The 18,889-nt window shown below is 41.5% G+C and overlaps 6 protein-coding genes across 6 annotated transcripts; 4 read left to right on the top strand and 2 right to left on the bottom strand.

Annotated features, from left to right (window-relative positions):
- Positions 1–37: 37 nt before the first annotated feature.
- Positions 38–1,657, top strand: BATDEDRAFT_9025 (uncharacterized protein; the record flags this gene model as incomplete). The annotated part of the gene is made up of 4 exons (XM_006675007.1): positions 38–371; positions 498–802; positions 845–993; positions 1,027–1,657. The coding sequence occupies 4 exons, from the start codon at positions 38–40 to the stop codon at positions 1,655–1,657; spliced, it is 1,419 nt and encodes a 472-aa protein (XP_006675070.1).
- A 471-nt stretch (positions 1,658–2,128) lies between these two features.
- BATDEDRAFT_8519 (uncharacterized protein) lies at positions 2,129–2,497 on the bottom strand (the record flags this gene model as incomplete). Its single annotated transcript, XM_006674953.1, has 1 exon — positions 2,129–2,497. The coding sequence occupies one exon, from the start codon at positions 2,495–2,497 to the stop codon at positions 2,129–2,131; it is 369 nt and encodes a 122-aa protein (XP_006675016.1).
- A 1,411-nt stretch (positions 2,498–3,908) lies between these two features.
- On the top strand, positions 3,909–5,156 carry BATDEDRAFT_85163 (uncharacterized protein; the record flags this gene model as incomplete). The annotated part of the gene is made up of 1 exon (XM_006676380.1): positions 3,909–5,156. The coding sequence occupies one exon, from the start codon at positions 3,909–3,911 to the stop codon at positions 5,091–5,093; it is 1,185 nt and encodes a 394-aa protein (XP_006676443.1). The 3' UTR covers positions 5,094–5,156.
- Positions 5,157–6,265: 1,109 nt separating this feature from the next.
- Positions 6,266–8,812, top strand: BATDEDRAFT_85162 (uncharacterized protein; the record flags this gene model as incomplete). Its single annotated transcript, XM_006676379.1, has 1 exon — positions 6,266–8,812. The coding sequence occupies one exon, from the start codon at positions 6,266–6,268 to the stop codon at positions 8,810–8,812; it is 2,547 nt and encodes an 848-aa protein (XP_006676442.1).
- Positions 8,813–9,270: 458 nt separating this feature from the next.
- Positions 9,271–10,902, bottom strand: BATDEDRAFT_86043 (uncharacterized protein; the record flags this gene model as incomplete). The annotated part of the gene is made up of 2 exons (XM_006676108.1): positions 9,271–10,171; positions 10,235–10,902. 2 exons carry the CDS (start codon positions 10,900–10,902, stop codon positions 9,271–9,273), a joined length of 1,569 nt encoding a protein of 522 aa, XP_006676171.1.
- A 474-nt stretch (positions 10,903–11,376) lies between these two features.
- Positions 11,377–18,487, top strand: BATDEDRAFT_85239 (uncharacterized protein; the record flags this gene model as incomplete). Its single annotated transcript, XM_006676378.1, has 7 exons — positions 11,377–11,477; positions 11,858–11,898; positions 12,414–12,747; positions 12,838–16,362; positions 16,458–17,970; positions 18,045–18,171; positions 18,237–18,487. The coding sequence occupies 7 exons, from the start codon at positions 11,377–11,379 to the stop codon at positions 18,485–18,487; spliced, it is 5,892 nt and encodes a 1,963-aa protein (XP_006676441.1).
- Between the last annotated feature and the right edge of the window lie 402 nt (positions 18,488–18,889).

Genomic DNA, 18,889 nt, shown 5'->3' with positions numbered 1-18,889 from the left:
GGAATCATTTTTAGAAAACGCATTGGGCTTTAGCACAATGGATGATTCACCTGCTGTACAACTGACATGTAATCCCTTGACATCTCCAACCTCCGAATCACAGGGCAAGCATATATTTCTTGACAATGAGTCTTTGCAGGTATCGTTCAAAGGCTATCATGGCGTCGAAAAAGCCAGAAAGCACCTTCCACTAGATCCATCCATTCCCAAACCGGCCTTGGCTGTATGGTCATTTCTCAAATCTGCGATTGGCAAGGATTTGTCCAAAGTCACATTGCCGGTATTTTTCAATGAGCCATTGAGTATGCTACAGCGCATGTGTGAGGATATTGAGTATATTGATTTGCTATCTTTGGCCAGTCGGACCGGAAGTGCAAAGCTGAATGGCCAAGAAACAAAAGAAACTTTGAGATCGAATGGGCTACCTGATCCAGCAATGGAGGCTGCAACACATCTTCAAATTGACTTTGCGCAGATACAGCAGCTTCAAAATGAAGATGCGAGTTTGATGCGTATCATGCTTATTGCAGCCTACGCCATGAGTTCTTATGGTAGCACTGTTGGACGAGTAAACAAGCCATTCAACCCTATGCTTGGAGAGACGTTTGAACTGGTACGAAAAGATAAGCAGTATCGGTATTTTTCAGAGCAAGTATGCCATCACCCACCCATCAGTGCATGTTTCTGTGAATCGCCAGACTACGTTTTTTGGACCGAGTCAAATGTCAAGTCTAAATTTTGGGGCAAATCATTGGAGTTGCACCCATTGGGTAATTGCCATGTTTCGTTGCCCAAATACCAAGTGGACTCGGCAACGGGAGATCTTGCAGTTGTTGGAAGCGAGCACTATAGCTGGAAAAAAGTAACAACATGCGTCAATAACCTCATTGTAGGAAAATTGTCGATTGATCACTATGGTGATATGGTGATCACTAACTGGGAAACTGGTGAAACGGCGACATTGACATTCAAGGTCCGTAGCACAAATGGATGGTTTATTAGCACTGCAAAGGATGAATCAGGTAGCGGTGGAGGAGAGATTGTTGGAAAAGTCACAGACTCTCGTGGTCAAATTAGATTTGAGATTAAAGGCAGATGGGACGATACATTGACTGCCATACCTGTGTTGAATGCCAATGGTATGTCGTTTTCATCAGCTAAGCTTTTTCAGCGTCCAATTACATTGTGGAAACGATATCCGATGCCTTTGGCGTCATTGCAAAATTTCAACTATACAACGTTTGCCATGTCATTGAATGAGACGAATGCCGAGCTTGAAACCATTCTGCCACTGACAGACTGCCGATTGCGTCCAGACCAGCGTGCCATGGAGTGTGGATTGTGGGACGCAGCCAATACTGACAAGGAAAAACTCGAGATGCTACAGCGATCGAATCGGAAACGAGCCGAGACAAAGTTTCATGAAACAGGGATTCCTAGCGGACCTGTTCATACTGGGTCTTCAATTTCAACAAATGAGCCATGGTGGACGCCTCGGTGGTTTGTTCGAGAAATTGAACCGGATACAAAAGAAGAACATTGGCGCTTTACCAACGAGTATTGGACAATACGGCAAGCAATTTCCGAGGGAAAATTAACTCAATGGCCTGATTATGTCATGGATGTGTTTGGTATTGGACCCAAAACCATTGAATAGTCACTCTTTGGCGGGTAACTGGTTTGATATTTTTATTGAATCATCAATCATGCTCCACTATCCCATCTGCATTTAGTCATTCCTTAAAACATGTGATATTTCTTCAATCACAAATATATTTTGGTAAACAAATTTAAAACTCGATTGATTTTCAAAAAAGTAGATCTGAATACCTGGTGAATTTTAAAAATAGTCTGCCGTTTACATCATCATTATAAAGAAATTAGAGCCACTGCCTTGGAGAAATGTAGACAAAGCTCTACCCACAGCAAGAAAGACAAGAGATCCAGAATGGGTATTGCAAATCAATTACATGTGAAAGCTTTTGAACGCATCAGCGCGCTATTACTGTCAAATAAGGACTGAGTTGAACTTGGTCTTTGTCTGCTTTTGGAATCTGCGACCACACCAGTGACATGGATCCTAATCAACAGCAGCAAAATATAAACGCATAAGTACCATTCACCCCTATCAAGATTTCAAAAGCAATAGTTTACCTTGACCAGAAGGTCTTTCATGTGAATTGACTTCAGTCACATGAAACATCCAAAAATGGCCATTATTGCAGGCATCCATACACGGACCACATGGCTGAGTAACATGGTATCCAATCACATTACCGCAACCAAGACAAGCAACATCGCGAATCCGACACTGACAGTTTCTAGTTAGGTAATCATCGTACACAAGCTGCACACCAAATGGAGGAGCATCCGTAGAAAACAACTCGATATTTGTGTCGGCTAAAAGTATGGCTTTCATTCCCCGTTTGCATACTTGACTTGAGCAATGAAGACAATTAAGAATACACACCACTTTGCTTCTAAAGTGGGGTCGCATAGACTGTGTTGTATGAGCGTCCATGTAAGCAGATCCACTATTTCGAAGATTGAAAAGAGCTGCTGTTGTGGCAGCAGTCGGATTTCCACTGGCATAAGCTTGAAGATGCATTCGAAGTTGGTATTGCTCGGCTTCAGTTCGAGTTTGAGATTGTGATGAAGTAGGCTCTACAGTTCTACGAGATGGTTGGCGAGTAGTAGTTGATCCTGTGGATGGCATGGATGTTCCAGATACAGCGTTGGGTTGCTGGCCTGGTGTTGTACGCGTCGATCGAGTAGCAAAATAATTGTATCCGCTACCTGATCCTGCAAACTGCATATCCCACGGACTCATAAAATGGTGGTGCATTCCTGTTGATGAAATGGTGCTCATGGTGACTCGAGGAGATGTAGAAGAGACTGTAGAAGCGCCATGTGAAGGTACAGTCATTGTGGGAGCGGCCTGTGTTGACGCATTAACTCCTGAAGAACTTGCAGGTGTAGAATGTATTTGGTCTTGCAAAATAGTAGAGGCTGATCTTGAAGTATCCACCGAGTCAGTATAGTGTGAGGCTGATGGCTGTTGCAAGACGGCTGGAACTGAAACAGGATCAGTGATCAATTGTGTATTAGACGGCCTAGTGGGTCGTATCAAGTCTGGTGGAGTATCACTGGTCGTGTAAGTTTGTGTGAATGAATTAGATGCAGTTAAATGTGCATAATTAGTGGCTGGACGAATGATTAAAGAACCTCCTGAAATTATATCAGATGGCATAGATGACCTAGGAGCAGTAGATGACATAGATGGCAGGTTACTATGAGATTCTGGAGGTAAGACGGTGGATTGGGTGGTTTGGTCAGAAAGCAAAGTAACAAAGTTTGGCATTGTGTGAGATGTATGATTTTGGAAAAATAGGCGAGAATGGATTTAAGCAAAAGAACCGTACGATGGGATAGGTTTGAAGGAGGTGGGAGCAGTTTATTAACAAGATGTAGGCTATAGGCGTGGGGATGTGTTTGAAATGGCAGTTTACTGGCAGCAGCATTAACTGGTGAAATAGTGGCTCCATGATATACTAGAATAATATTGCGAATTGTTGGGGTGGAGAGCCTTGATAGTTGGATAGATCTCATTTCAAGCCACACTCACATGTGGAAAGCTTAAAATTCATATCCACCCCAAAACAGTTTAATGGTCGCGTTTTGGCCTAAAACATGACTTGACTCGAGATTTAATCCAACGGCAGAATTCATGTAGAAGTTATTTATAAAGCCATTTCTATAAACCGAGCGACCAGATGAATTCTATAGAGCAATGAGACTATCAGGACAAATTGTTTTTGGTTGCGAGCAAATAGTTGAACACGTGAGATTGGGGTGAACTCGATACTTTGCATAAATCACACTCACCAGTAAAGACTCAGCTAGCGATAATGGGAAAGAGGACTGTCAAGAAAGTGTCGACTGAAGAAGCTCCACTAACTGTTTCTCCCATCAGTGCAGAATCAAACAGCGACAAACCCCACATCAATCACTCCAGCTTTCCCACTACTAAAACTCTGCTTCTGGCAGCAGCTCACCCATCCTCCAGTCCTATTGTCAGTCAAGTAACAACACCCAATGACTCATCTGATATTATTTCCAACAGTGGATCTATCCCAGAATCTAAATATTATTACCGCTCTGATGAATCTTTGCTCAAGCGCAACAAGTCTGGTAAGGACAAGCTAGCAATGGCTAGTCCATTTACAACCAACTCCGAAACTACTACTGTTGTTTCTGGTACTTATGAATGTGACGATGCATCTTCAATGACTCTACAAACCCATACATGTCCTAATGAACCTGGTCCTGCAATAAGCGATCTAGCAAAGTCTTCACTTGCAATCAATCAAGAGTTATTTATTGCTCAAACAGCCTCGAGGCAATCTGCTGAACCCACTGTAACTAGCCCTATAATCAACAGGAACCAATCCCAGATGGATCTACAGTCTCTGCAAACCACAGATAAAATATGTGAACCTGTTTGTGACGAGAGTGTTGATTATAAAACAGATACGGATTCCATCACTGACAACAACGAAACTCTCAATCCTACCCAGCCTGGGTCACCAGTTTCCCTTTTGCCAGACAATGATGCTGTACTTGAGACGACAGATGATCCTGATTGCATTGCCAAGACTAAAAGTGAAGATGCAGAGTTCACCTCGGCTGATACAAGCCTATCTCTAGATCCCGAAACAGAATCTGTATCTCCAGCTGAACCTGTCATTTTAGCACAGCTGTCAAGACCCTCACCGGCTGAAGCATCTTTGACACCGCCAACGCAAAAACGTCCCAAAACCGCCATTTCAGCCATTTCAGCCAATGCCGCCAACACGCATCTCATAAATAGCTTGACGGACTTTTCTGGCTATACTACAGCCATGAATCAAGTCATTGCATTTGCCGAGCCTCTGCAAAGAAACTTACGGGCTCATCCTTTTATATATTCCCCTATTGTCTTTTGTGCTCTATTGATTGTCGCTCCATTCTGCTTTATATTTGGACCAATGGTGATATTCCTAGTTGTTGTGTACCATTTTTTGCCTGCTTTTACTAAAGCCGTATTTACATAAACGGACCACTTTTGTATTTATCTTGGCGACTGCCTTTATTTTGCTTGAAATAAACAACAGTTGAATATTTGTCCGCTTTTCTACTAAAATTGATTGCATCGCCGCTTCAATAGACATTCTCGATTGAATCAACACGACGTTCATCATACGATGCGTGCACAATCAAACTAGAGTTTTGAACCAAAGTGACGTTTTTTACCTTTTTTGGTATGGTCATACATTCTATAATCATCAGACCATTCATTACAATCTAGATATTGGGTTTGGCTGTTCTCAATACAACCACAAAATTTTGCGTTTTAAAATTTCAGACACGTTCGCGCTTTAGTTCAAGAAAACAGAATCACACGTCACAAGAATGCAATTGTACATGTCAATCATCCAATGGCACAGTGTTTGGATTGGATGAAATGAGAGCTGAGGATTGAGCAAGTGTGCGATTGGCTAAAACTGTTTGATTTTTTATACAAAAATGAGCACAAACCCAGTAACTCGACAGTTTAGAGGACACAGTGTCCAGTAAATCTAGTGATCATTGTCGAGACTGGCTGTTTATGCACTTTGGCATCTGATTTAGTGTTGTATATCTGCTTGAATACGGCGATAAAGACAGTTCAAGCAGATATACAACTCTTCCTGGACTGGACACACCATTTGAATAGCTACAGGGTTTTTCAATCAGCCAAATGGACACATTTAATGTCAATCAATTTTGTGGCATAGTCCTCCCTTTAAACTATACAGCCCAAGCAGGGCGTGTTTTTAGGTGTTAACATCTCGTATCCCTAAACTCCCCGATTTACCCTTCAAATGCTTACCTAGACCAATACCTAATCCTTCGTCCGCAACCGCTGAAATTAAAATTTGAACAGTTATATCAGTCTGCTTGCATCATCCATACATTATTTCCACAAAGGACCGTTTAAAATCATTTCAGAACTTAGCCTTACCAAAAATAATAATCGCTGCTAGTCAACTACGATTTTAACTCACCCAGCACTTTGAACGGTATATTGACCTGACGCTTCTGCAGTCACTGTTTAAATATATCAACGATATATCTCCAGCTTGACACATAATATATTACTACACAGTCGCAAGCAGGAGCAAGGCATCTTTATTTCGCCAACTCGACATTTAATCTATCTGCTTTGATCAATTATTTCAACCAAATGAAGCGACTTTCAACTACTGGTCTTTGTCTGCTAGTGCTCGCCACATCTGCTCAAGCGATCGTAATTGAGAATCAGACCACAAAAACAACCGATGTTGATACTCATTCAAATTCCAACAGCACTCCTTTACTCGCCGAGGAATCTTCTCATCACAAAAATTCTCAAGATGCTTCCGCAAACCTAAATGATATTCCAGCATCGGATCCTACTCCTATATCAGTTGAAGTTGTAGAAATCAATCCTAATCCTGCACCTTCAACCAATACGGGCACAGATCCCAATCCTGCACCTTCAACCAATACAAACACAGATCCCAATCCTGCACCTTCAACCAATACAGGAAAAGATCCGAATATGCATAGTACTCTACAAGAGGAGCTTAAACATCACTTGACACCAGTATCTTTACTCGAAACTGAAATTTCGCTTGATAATTCTAATACAGAAGATTCTGATTCTAAGGGTGATACAGCCACTAAAGGGAATATCGAGAAGCGAGGCGGAGATAAATCAAGTGAACCTGAAAACTCTGCAGAGTCCAAACCTAACGACCCTAACCCTGAATCAAAGCCAAAGTCCAAGTCATCAGATTCGAAATCTAAATCAGAGTCTAAATCAGAATCGAAATCAGAACCTAAATCTGAACCTGAACCTGAATCAGCACCAGCACCAGAGCCGGCACCAGCACCAGAACCAGCTTTTCAACCAGAACCAGCTCCAGCACTTGAACCAGAGCCAGCTCCCGTGTTTCAACCAGAGCCAGAACCAATACCAGTGTTTCAACCAGAGCCAGAGCCAGTGTTTCAACCAGAACCAGAACCAATACCAGTGTTTCAACCAGAGCCAGAACCACAGGCTTCACCTCCTGAAGAATGGAATCAAAAAGAGAATTCATCTCAAGACTCGTCTTCGAATCATCAAAAGAATAATTCAGATTGGACTCAGAAAAACAAAGACTCCAAAAAAGACAAATCCGACAAACCTGATAAATCAAAGCAGAATCAAGGCAAAAACAACTCCCAGGGTAAGGACAATAATAACAATTCCAAGGGTAAGAATAATAATAACAAATCTTGGGGGAAAAACGACGATCATGTAGATAAAGATCAAGCGAATCAGTCGAGTGGTTCTGATACTTCTCAGAACTCTGCACAAGACTCCAATAGTTCAAGTGCACAATCGACTAATGGTCAATCTAATAGCAAGACTGCCGAAAGCGAAAAAATAATCGCCACAAAAACCCCAGAAAAGGAGCAGTCAGACGACGGGCCAAAAACTAATGTTATAATTGGAGTTGTTGTAGCAATTTTATCTGTTGTGTTGGCAATTATTGGATTTGTTGCGATTCGATGGAACACACATCAAAAGAAACTTCGCGCTTTGGATATCGATCTACAGCTCAACCAAGAGAGCGCTTCGTCGCCTGGCCGTGCGCGAATGTTATATCGCGCAGGAATCAAGTCTGATATTAATCTGACAAGCTATACCAGTGCAGGCATGTATGGTCGAAATTCACTGGCTGGCTCTCATCATTCTGGGGAAGAAGCTGTTGTTTCCAATGGCGATCAGCCTGCTATACACAAGGTATCCAACCCATCTTCAGAAGAATGTGGTGTACTGTCTGAAAACTCGGTCGTACCTCAACCCATCTATGCCTATGCACATTGTAGACAAAACTCACAAACCGAGTTCACACATGGACAGTACGAGCCCTCGCTTCAGTTTGGATACGGTCAGCAATTTGACTATTCTCATCAGTACGAGCAGAGCCAACCGTATTATGGATACTATGCACCCCCACCTCCACCTGCCACGTCGCAATTTGGGGTCTCGCTTGCTCCAATTATTGAGTATCCTTCATATATTGCTCCAAACCCACCACCACATATTCCGGGAACTCATGGTGACTATGCCGTATACGGCTCTCCGGTTCATCAATTCGTTCATCCGATACAGACCAGCGACTATAGTATTTACACCACGTTACCACAACCTTATAATCAGACAACCACTACGACAAATGTGCATGCTTTAAATGGCCTAGTATTTCAACCCATGGCGACGTTCAATGATGATAGTGCGATCAATCTGGCAGAAGCTACACATACCAGCTCCATTACGTCCAACTCATTTGCCTCGCCATTGTTGCATCGGATTAATACGATTACTAGCTATCAACCATCGCCTCTTTTCAATCCTGTCATTGCTGAGCCAGAAAAGAATACTTCAATCTATGACAAGGATACACTCCCTATGCAACCCCGCGACAAAGGTGATCCATCGCGACTATCACCACCGCTGTTTGATCCCTGTGATGCCAGTTTGTATCCCACGCTTGAGCATGCCATAACAGCCATCACTCTAACGTCAAAGGGAGTAAAGCGCGAATCAACTAAATCGACTGTAAGAAGTGTGCCAGATCAAGGACAGGGATACGATTTGGACATGTTGGATTCATACTTTTCACCCAAAGAATCTGGAGGTGATCAAACAGTGTACATGCACAAGGATCAAATCAAACGACTAAGTGGACTCTCACTCTAAAGCATGATTCAATATGCTTATGTATGAATGGGTTCAGGAGAACAGATATACATCCACCTCTGTTTAAATCTACCTTGTGATGTGTCTTGATGTTATTCGAGTTTGACTCGACCACCACTGTATGGTTTGTTGAGGTGTTGTTTCAATATTAGAAACTTTAATCGTTCCACATCAATAAACCAGTTTAATTCTGTTTCTAAATAAGCAAGTGTAGTGGGTAGAGTAAAGATATAAAGCAGTTGATGGATAGTGGTTGGTATTTGATATATACACAATGTGGAGATGCCTTATATTTCATAGGGGTTGAGCATGAATACATGTAGGATAACAAAAATAAAATAAAAACAATACGAGGTTGTAGGAGTTTGAAGGGTCCTATGCTGATGTCTCGAAAGATAAATACATTTGTAGTGGGAATCCCAGCAGCAGATATGTTTAGGGATGCGGGTAATGGGATATCATACACGCATCTGATTGAAACTCGAAGATGAAATGTACGATCTATTGTCATCAAATGGATCAGACTGGGGCCCACCCGGTCTTCCATCTACAATAGTGTCTAGATCATCCACGTTGTCAAAGTCGAAAGCTTCTTTTACGGAGCTTATTTCACCACCCGATTCGTTATTGGCAAATGCCAAGGCATTTTCCGGAAGACTTTCTTCAGAAGTTGATGGATTGAGTGCACGACGTCGTACGGAGAAATATTCGATTGCGCACCAAATTAAGATGCTTATAAATGCCAAGCAAAATAAAGGAACAAGTCCTAATTGAACAAAGTTGATGGCAGGTGAGGTTGAGTTGCCAGATTCTGCATTTGCTTTTGGATCCCAAGGCACAATGGGCACGGCATTAGACGGTGGACGATTAGCAGGCACACCAGACACGCCTTGCCATGTCTTGACGTATGCAGACAAAGGCGTAGCGAATTCGTATGAGGATTCAACACTATGCATGTCACTCTTGAAAGCCGACAAGGTATTATTCAAGACTCTCCAATCGAATTTCCAAACGGACTCGGCATTATGTCCATTCCAAACACGTTCTTCAAGGACAATGGCACGTAGTTTGGGATACTGATTGAGAAAGGTTGTGTTGGTAGTGCATTGCTTCCACCAAGCAGACTTGATATCCACCTCGTTAGCACCACCAGGCGGAGGGGTTAAAGAGTTGGCAGTGACGTGATAAACAGTAGCTGTTGCACTGATCATCATTGGCTTGGCCAATTTTTCAGCATAGACTTGATAGAAATTGACTTGTCCAGGAACCAGCTCACCAGTGAACATGTCATGGAGTCTGTTGGGAGGTGGAATATCGTTGTGAATCTGTGGATAGTTTGCACCTTTGTAAAAGATGGATCTAGTCAACACAAAATAGTTTAGAATGGATTGAATAGAATCTGAACAGCGGGGATAGACTTACAGACCAACCCAGTCAACCGAGTTTCCTCCAGGCCAGTACGGGCCATATGGATCGTCTGACGGAGTGAGAGCCCCATCGCTGTTTGTATCGAGTTTAGAAAAGTCGAGAGTCTTTGGAAGAGCGCTATACTTGAACCCAGCAAAAGGGTATCCCGAGCCTTCAAAGGGAGACCAGACCATCAAAGTGTTGAAAGCACTGTTAGACTTTAGCAGACTAAACAGCTTATTCCAGACAGAGATAAAGGCAGTAGGTTGCTGGCCATAGATCATCCATCCAGCATTGAAGTCGGGAGCAAACCGAAGGAACACTTGACGCCCACGAGCATTAAAGGACGCACAGCGAGCAGCAATGCTTTCCAACTGAGACAGCTGGATAGAACTCATGGAGATGGTTGGAATGATGGATATCATGATTGCAGCATTGGTTAGAGTCTGGTCAACCACTTCAAACGACGGAGGGTCGATTTCAGGTAGTTCCTGTTGCATGGCAATAATAGCCAGATTGTAGCCTAAACGAGTGTTTGCAGCAACAGGAGAATCAGTGCGCAAGTCCAACTGTGCGCCTAGTAGCAGCTTTCCCAAAGTACCAATGGCAGGAATGGAAGCAAGATCAGCATGGGTGGAGTTGGAGAGTAGAACATCCCTTTTGTGTAATGGAAGCGACGGCATGCGGCTGTATTCACGCAGAATGGAATACTTTATCTGCATCGTTGATAATGGTTAAATATTGCATTGACTCGACATTCATTATGCCATCAAGCTTTAGTTTTTCCTTTTTTATTTGGTATATATTATATGATGATTAGATTCCCTTCAAGTTTCTTTTAGATTCCTTTTGGATTCCTTTTGGATTCCTTTTGGATTCCTTTTAGATTCCGATAGTCTAACATCTCAGATACGCTCTTGATTTAAAAAAACAGATTGCAAGATTCTAGTTATTTAATATTGAATTGAACAAAGGATTAGTTTTAATACAAGAATCTTTTTAGTTAGACAGAAACAAGAATCAATTTACTGTCCAATACTGAACAGTAAAGAAATTATCATTTCATGAAACTGTCATGTTGGCATTCTTGTGTTGCGTTCTAATAAAGTTGATTGCAAAATCAACTTGATTTTGTTTGTCTTGAATTCAACACTATTATGGACGACGTTTTGGTCCAACCTTCCAATGATGGTCACATTCCTACACATTCTTCTGATACACTCCATCAACATACTAGCTTGCCTGATACCGAACGCAAGTTTTGTTTTTTGATTCTATTCATTCCTGCCCTTGCAGTTGAAAGCCACCTGGCTTGAATATGCCATTCTTGCTCAACTAACATTGATACTAAATCCTGTTGATTAAACAGATATCTGCAGAGTCTGTCGTTTTCCTGGAACAGACGAAGATCCGTTATTCCATCCTTGCAAATGTGCCGGATCCATGAAGTTTGTTCATCAGCTTTGTTTAGAGGAATGGCTAGCCCACTCAGGAAAACAGTTGAGTTGCTTATTGCTCTGGCTGTCTTGATGTGACTGACATCTACTCTCGAGTCACTCGTTTTATAACGACTACTCTTGGTCTAGATGTTTCGCAACCATGCTGATCACTTGTTCTCAACTTTTTATATATTTGTAGGCACTGCGAGATTTGCACTCATCCATTTGTGTTTAGTTCAAGTAATATCATTGTTGGTTTAATGGGCTGATGGCACCCACGATTTACTCGTTCTATTCAGCCATATTCACGTAAAATAGAACACTGTTGTAGTGGTTGCTTCAGAATAGACAATATTGCTTTCCTCTTTTGGTATATCATCATTGTATGATCACCAGATCATTCATTGCAATCTAGATATTGGGTTTCTGTTTTCAATACAACCGCACCAACTCTTGTATTCTAACATTTCAGATACGTTTGCAATCGTTGTTTCCAATTCAACTATTCAATGCTTGGATGGAACGAGGGTTGAAGATTGAACAAGTGTGCGGTTGATTGAAACTGTTTAGCTTTTTATACAAAAATGAGCAACACCCAGTAACTCGACAGTTTACTAGACGCTGTGTCCACTAAATTTGGTGATCATTGTCGAGACTGGCTGTTTATTATAGATTTCAACTCCCTTTTTAGTGTTCTATTTTACGTGAATACAATTGTAAAAATACACATTCTTACTTTTAAATTATACATCTAGTTTATGCGGACTCTGCTCCAGTCACGATTTCATGGCATGTTGCACTTTACGTTATGATTCAAAGAGCTTATTCCAGCATGGTTCTGAATGTACGAATTGCCTTTGCAGCATGTCTGTGGCTTTTCTGGGTTCCATACGTCACATTATATACATGGCGTTTGTTTTTAGATCCATCAAGCATTACTGAGCGGATGATAAACTATGGTGCACCTGCTGTACCTCAGCATAGTACCTTTTTAGATTATTTACTCAACAACACCATCTCTTCAAACACCACCATCTTTCTATTTCTACCATTTAGGAGTTTAGGTATATCCTGGAAAGAGCCTATAAAGTAGGTCAATATGTTCAACTGATGATTAATTGTTGAATGGAAAAGTATTGCTTTGACGTTACTGACTAGGATTATATTTGAAAATCTTAGAGCTATTATTTTCGATATTTTAGAAGGGCAAAAAATAACCTGTGTAGGCATTTTGGTTGGCATTGCTTTTGTATTCATTAAAGAGTACATTGTGGTGAATACCCCCCGAGATGCAAATGGACAGCTGATTGGAGTAGGTGATCAGAATGCAGATGTAATTCAGGACGATCCAATAGTTGCTGCACCACAGGATGAAGAATTACATCAAGCTCCTTTGGCTGACGACCAGCTTGCTCCTCTAGAACAGAATTTAAACCCTAAACCCGATATATCGGCTGCTCTTGCGGATCAACTCGACGAGACTCTGACTGCTGAACATCAGAATATGAATCTTACTCCTACGTCCGCATATGTTCATTCCGACCACAGTTCCATATCTCTAAATGATTCAACTGGAAGTAGTTTTTATAACACTTCCAACTACGTTCCTCATGCTTATTTGGATGCTACACCCCTGCATTTGAGTGATTCTGAAACTGATTTGGAAGAACACATGGCATCCGTCTTAAAAACTGCCGCGATAAATCTGCAAGAGCTAGTTCAATCCAACACCAGCGATAAAAAAGAAGACGCTGTTTCTGCTCCCGACAGTCTTTCTCAGAGCCACAATGACTCCGTGCAGCTATCGCCATCTACTTCAGCGGATAATGTTTCCTTAAAACCCCGTTCTCCTATATTTCTTCATCACGATTCGCCACGAACTACTTATAAAAAGAACTTATCAAGCATACCTCAAAGCCAACTTTCTGAATCAGAATCATCTTCTGTGAGTTCATTGGAAGAAATTCCGTCTCCATCTCAAACATCTTCTAGATATGAGCTGCGTCCTCGTCGTTTGGAATTGAAATCTGCATCGGGTACTTCTTCAGCTTCAAACTCTCAATCATGTCTTCATGCTGTAGAAAAACCCGATGGTCGCACACCTCTTTCTCATGATCCCGCTCTTCATCATTCTGGGATATCCAAACTTTCTCTCCGGCGAAAGTCGTCACAATACTCTTTTGATAGTAATAGCAGCTCACATTCAAGTTTAACTTCTTTATCTGGACTTGGTTCTAGTTCAAAATCGAATACACATATAGGTGCCATGCCGCTTCAACCAAGCTCAGCATCAACACTGGACGAGCTCAAGCGTAAGTATGCAGATCAAATTACTTCATTAGAGAATGAAGTAGAGCGTCGCCGACTCAAGGGAAAGTCAGCTGCGGTATATGACTCATTTTCAACTTTACCATTACATAGTTCCAGTACCATGGCATCGTCATCATCCATAAAACGGTCTCCATTTGAAAGTTTTGAGCATGCTCATTCCAACACAAATATAATAGGAGCTTCTGGTCAGTCAAATGTACAAACATCTGAGTTGCCTGGATATGTTGACGAGTCGGGAGCATTTACAAGAAAAACTACTGCACCAAAACCAGATTGGCACGATAGTTTAGCCAACTTGAGAAGGCGGATTCTTGAAAACCCTGATACGAATCAGTCAGTTGAACTCGCCGAATTTAATGAGACCACTCAATTTTCTCAAGGCATTGCACACGGTTTGTCTTCTTCCATGAATGCTTCAAATACTATTCGTCAGAAAAATTGCCCAGAGTTTAGCACCACTACCTTGCTTGATAAAACACAGTCATCTTCAGAAAGTATTTTGCAAAACGGTACATACAAGACACAGTCATCTTTGATGTGGGAACAATCAGCCAGCACACAGGATGCTGACTCGTATAATTTGATTTCACGAGTGAACGAGAAATTTGATAAACCTGACTCTGCTGGATTTGCTGCCAAGAATCGAATTCTATTTCAACGAACTGGTACAATGTCGTCTAAACTACCTCTTGTTCCATTTGAAAATGAAGCAGTGCTGCCTCGACCAGATGCACGACTGCACAATATGGCTATTGCTTCAGAAGATTTTCGTGTCGGGTCTGCATCTTTCCGTGAGCCACTACCTCAAAGTGCATCTAGCTCATCATATGACTACGGATTTGATGCGCAAGATAAGACATATGATCGTGGGCTTGATAATCTTTTGGAAACTCCAGCTAAAGATTCCGAGCAAGTTCCTCCTGCTGAACAGCAACCTGAGCAGCAGCCTGAGCCAGTTGATGTACCAGCTCAAGCTCCGGCTCCTGTTTTGCCTGCACCAGCTCGACAAGCAGGATTTATGGTTTTCTTTGGAAACAATCCTGAAGAAAATGTTAATTTTCCTGACGAAGGTGCCCTTAATGTCAATGTAGGAATTGACAATGGCAACATTGTTGCCGAAGTAAACGGTGACATTAATGCATTTTTAGAAATTATTGGCGCACGTGGATCTTTTTTAAATCTGGTTTACAATGTTGTTGCAGTGCATGCTCTAGTTTTTGTGTGTATTGCTGTTGGTATCTGGATCCCGTTTCTTACCGGAAAAGTAATGTTTCTTATTTTCCGCGACGTATATGGACCCATGGTTGAGCGATTGATTTCATTGGTGACATCGATGCTACAAGTAGTGACTGATCCTATTCTTGATCCAATTGTGGACAGCTTGTTTATTCTTGGATCATGGCTTTCATCCGACGCTGTCGAGTTTCTTAATACTATTTTAGCCGCTATGAATTTGCCAGGCTTACTCAGCACCGTGAATCATAGCATTTTCAATGCAACCTCTGCAGTTATTGCTAATGCTACGTCTACAGCCTTGAATTCCAGCACCGCTCATGCTGCTGCTTCGGCTATTTCAAGCCTTGCGATCAACGAAACTATAAAGGCCGTTGTAACACCTACAATTAACGGTATTGTAACTGATAATTTAACAGCAACTTTGGAAACTACAGCGCTGCTTATCTCTGATCAGATTTCAAATGGCACAAACACCACTGCTATTCAAGCTGTGTCCAAAACATTACTTCCCGACATGCTAGATGACACTGCCTTGATGACTCTCATTGGATACACTACTTATGTGATTCTTTTTTTGAGCTATGCAAATCACACAAATCTATTTCGCCATCCGTATGCTCAAACTGCCATCTTACTTTTTAAAGCCACCATTCGCCATTCTATCCTCAGCAAAAAATTCATGTTCTTCATTACTGCAGAGATTGTTGCTTTTCCCATCTTTTGTGGCATACTGATCGACTTTTGCACTCTTCCGTTTTTTTCACACACTGGACTGATTTTGGCTCGTCAGACATTCTTTATAGATCACCCCTGGACAGCGTTGTTTTTGCATTGGCTAATTGGTACCACTTTTATGTTTCAGGTTGCAATTTACATTACATTTGTGCGTGAAATAGTTCGCCCGGGAGTAATGTGGTTCATGCGAGATCCAAATGATCCCCGATTCAATCCCATGCAAGATATTTTGGAGCGACCATTCCTGACGCAAGCGCGCAAGCTTGGTGTTGGAGCTTTAATGTATGGAGGGTTGATTCTTGGTGTGGTTGGCGGGTCGGTTGGAATCATTGTCGTACTACAGTATCTGTTCGCGCCTGCTTTTGGCATTTTTAAAATCTTTCCTTTGCGTTGGGAATTTCAGTAAGCCTTTGCGGTTGTGTATGCAATTTGACTTTTAATGTGATGTTTAGTTTCTAACGATACATGCTTATATTTTTGAAATTTACAAAACTTAGCGATCATTACTCCGAGTTTCCCCTGGATCTTCTTTTGTTTTACTTTTTTGTTCCATTAATGGCTAAACTCATAGATCTCAAGAGTATAGTGCGATACTTGTTTGAAGAATGGCTGAGACGAGCTGCTGCCGCCCTTGATCTCACGCACTTTTTGTTTGGCGGAGAGCTCCCAGCGGAAGATGATGGCTCCGACGTAGATCAAAAGCAAGATATTCGGTACATGACTATTGATTCTCGTGGACGTCGTAGACGGCGCAAACGATCGGCTTACTTTAGACAGACTGGAGCTGTTAAGCAGAGAATTATGCTTGATAATGGAGAAGCAGGTTCTGAAAAAGATACTATGAATCAGGACGAATGGGTGGATGAAGTTGAAGATGTGGATTCAGATCAACATGAAACAAAATCACATACGTCTCGCGAGTCACGTCGCCATCATTTTACATTTCCTGAACATCGTGCTCGTGGTAAATACCCTGACGAGACGGTTCAGGATGAGTGGGAAGATGTTACAGATTCTGAAGCTGGCAGTGTGGATTTGAATGGCAATGCACTACAAGATCCGGTCATTTCAGATGAAGAGTTTGCACCTTTACAGCCGCGCCAGCACATGAAACCTACAAACTATATGCGTGTTCCTAATCACGACCATATCGAAGTTATTCCTGGCGACAAAGTAATGTTGTTTATGAGAAAAGATGAAGCTATTTTTGGACGAGCTACAGAGACGCCAGAAGAAGTAGCCTCGAATTGGACCAAAGTCTATGTCCCAAACAGAGTTTTTCTTCGAGTTTATATTTTGTTAGTTGGCCAATTAGTTACCATAGTACTATCACTGGTTACAGCATGGGCTATTCCACTTATTATTGGCCGTGCAGCATTTCAGTTTTTGAGTTCGCTTGTGATTGTGCGCGTTCCTATTCCCAGAGAATTCCAATACACTTTACCCATCTCGACCAACCGTATCGACCTTCCTATTCACGACCTACACTCGTATCTCGCTGGAGTTGCGATTATCAATTTAATTGCTCTTCCTACAATGTATCTCTATCGTATGATACGGGATACAAATCTATTTGAGGAATTTTCTTACACTAGACAACACCATACAGTTCCAACTCCCAATGATCCAAATCTTTTAGATTTAGATAATTTGGAAACAAGCACTCAATCCGCTACAACACGTATTACCAAAAACCCCAATTCAACAGCTGTGTCTCGGCTTACGATATTTTATCAATGTCTTGTACTTTTGTTAAAAAAGTACACACCTGAAATGCAAACAAGACATTTGCGTCTTGCGCATTTATTAGCCTGTTTAGGCATTGTTATGCCACTGCTTGTTGGACTGGTTATAGACATATATGTTATGATTCCATTCCGGGGCAACTCGAAAAGTATCAACGTCATTTTTTTCGTCCATGATTGGACTAGTGGCGTGATTGTGACTCGCATTATATACTACATTATTATGGCTGGACCTGATAACCGATTCAAGGCGTTGATTGCAGAGGTAAGATTTTTTAACAAAGGAGTTTGATACCATGTGTTGTTTGATACCAACAGTATTATTTGTGGAATATCTAGACTGTTGCAAACGGGTTTGAGCAGGATTTCACGCCAATTTTGCAAAGACTGATTTACCCAGTGATAGCTACTACATCCATTTTGCTTCCTTTACCATTCATCAGCACATGCGTGGCCCAGATACTTGGTAAATATTCTAGTTTTGTATGATGTAATTAAGCTTTATAATTTGATACTCATTGATTATATTAGGTCAAAAAATGTACTTCATTCGCGATACACTATTCAAATACGGCATAGGGTTGATATTTGCTATGGTGATGAGCTACGAATTGATACTGACAGTTCATGCTTGGTTTGCAAGATGGTCTGCTCAGATCCGTGATGAGCACTATCGTGTTGGCAGACGCCTTCACAATGCTGACGAAATACCAGCAAGTAATATGGGCGTAGTTCAAAATATACCGACAGAGCGACCCGCTGATGATATGCAAGAGATCTAGGCGAGCAATAACTAGTTAATAGCACAGATCATGGTGGTTAAAATACTGTTTGTTTTTACTAAAGTGATTCATCCACAGCCGTATTTACGTAAAATGAAATACTAAATAAAGTACCAAAATACATAATAAAAGCCAATCTCGTGGATGATGGATGCCAAATCTACTGGGCAGTGTGTCTTGTCAGCTCTTTAGCTTACCGTTTTGTGCTTTTGCATCAAAATTGAACAGCACTACAAGTAAATTTTGAATGATTGGCAAAAGACCAATCAATCTTGTCAAACAGTTTAGAAAACACAATATCCGTAAATTTGGCATCCATTATTTCACAAGATTGTAAATGAGATATCAATGGCATTAAAGCAGAGAATCATTCTTATTGCAATGCAATTACCAGCGGTTTAA

The sequence above is a fragment of the Batrachochytrium dendrobatidis genome (genome assembly GCF_000203795.2).
Source record: "Batrachochytrium dendrobatidis JAM81 unplaced genomic scaffold BATDEscaffold_1, whole genome shotgun sequence".
NCBI classification, from domain to species: domain Eukaryota; kingdom Fungi; phylum Chytridiomycota; class Chytridiomycetes; order Rhizophydiales; genus Batrachochytrium; species Batrachochytrium dendrobatidis.
This window is presented reverse-complemented; position numbering and strand designations above follow the sequence as displayed.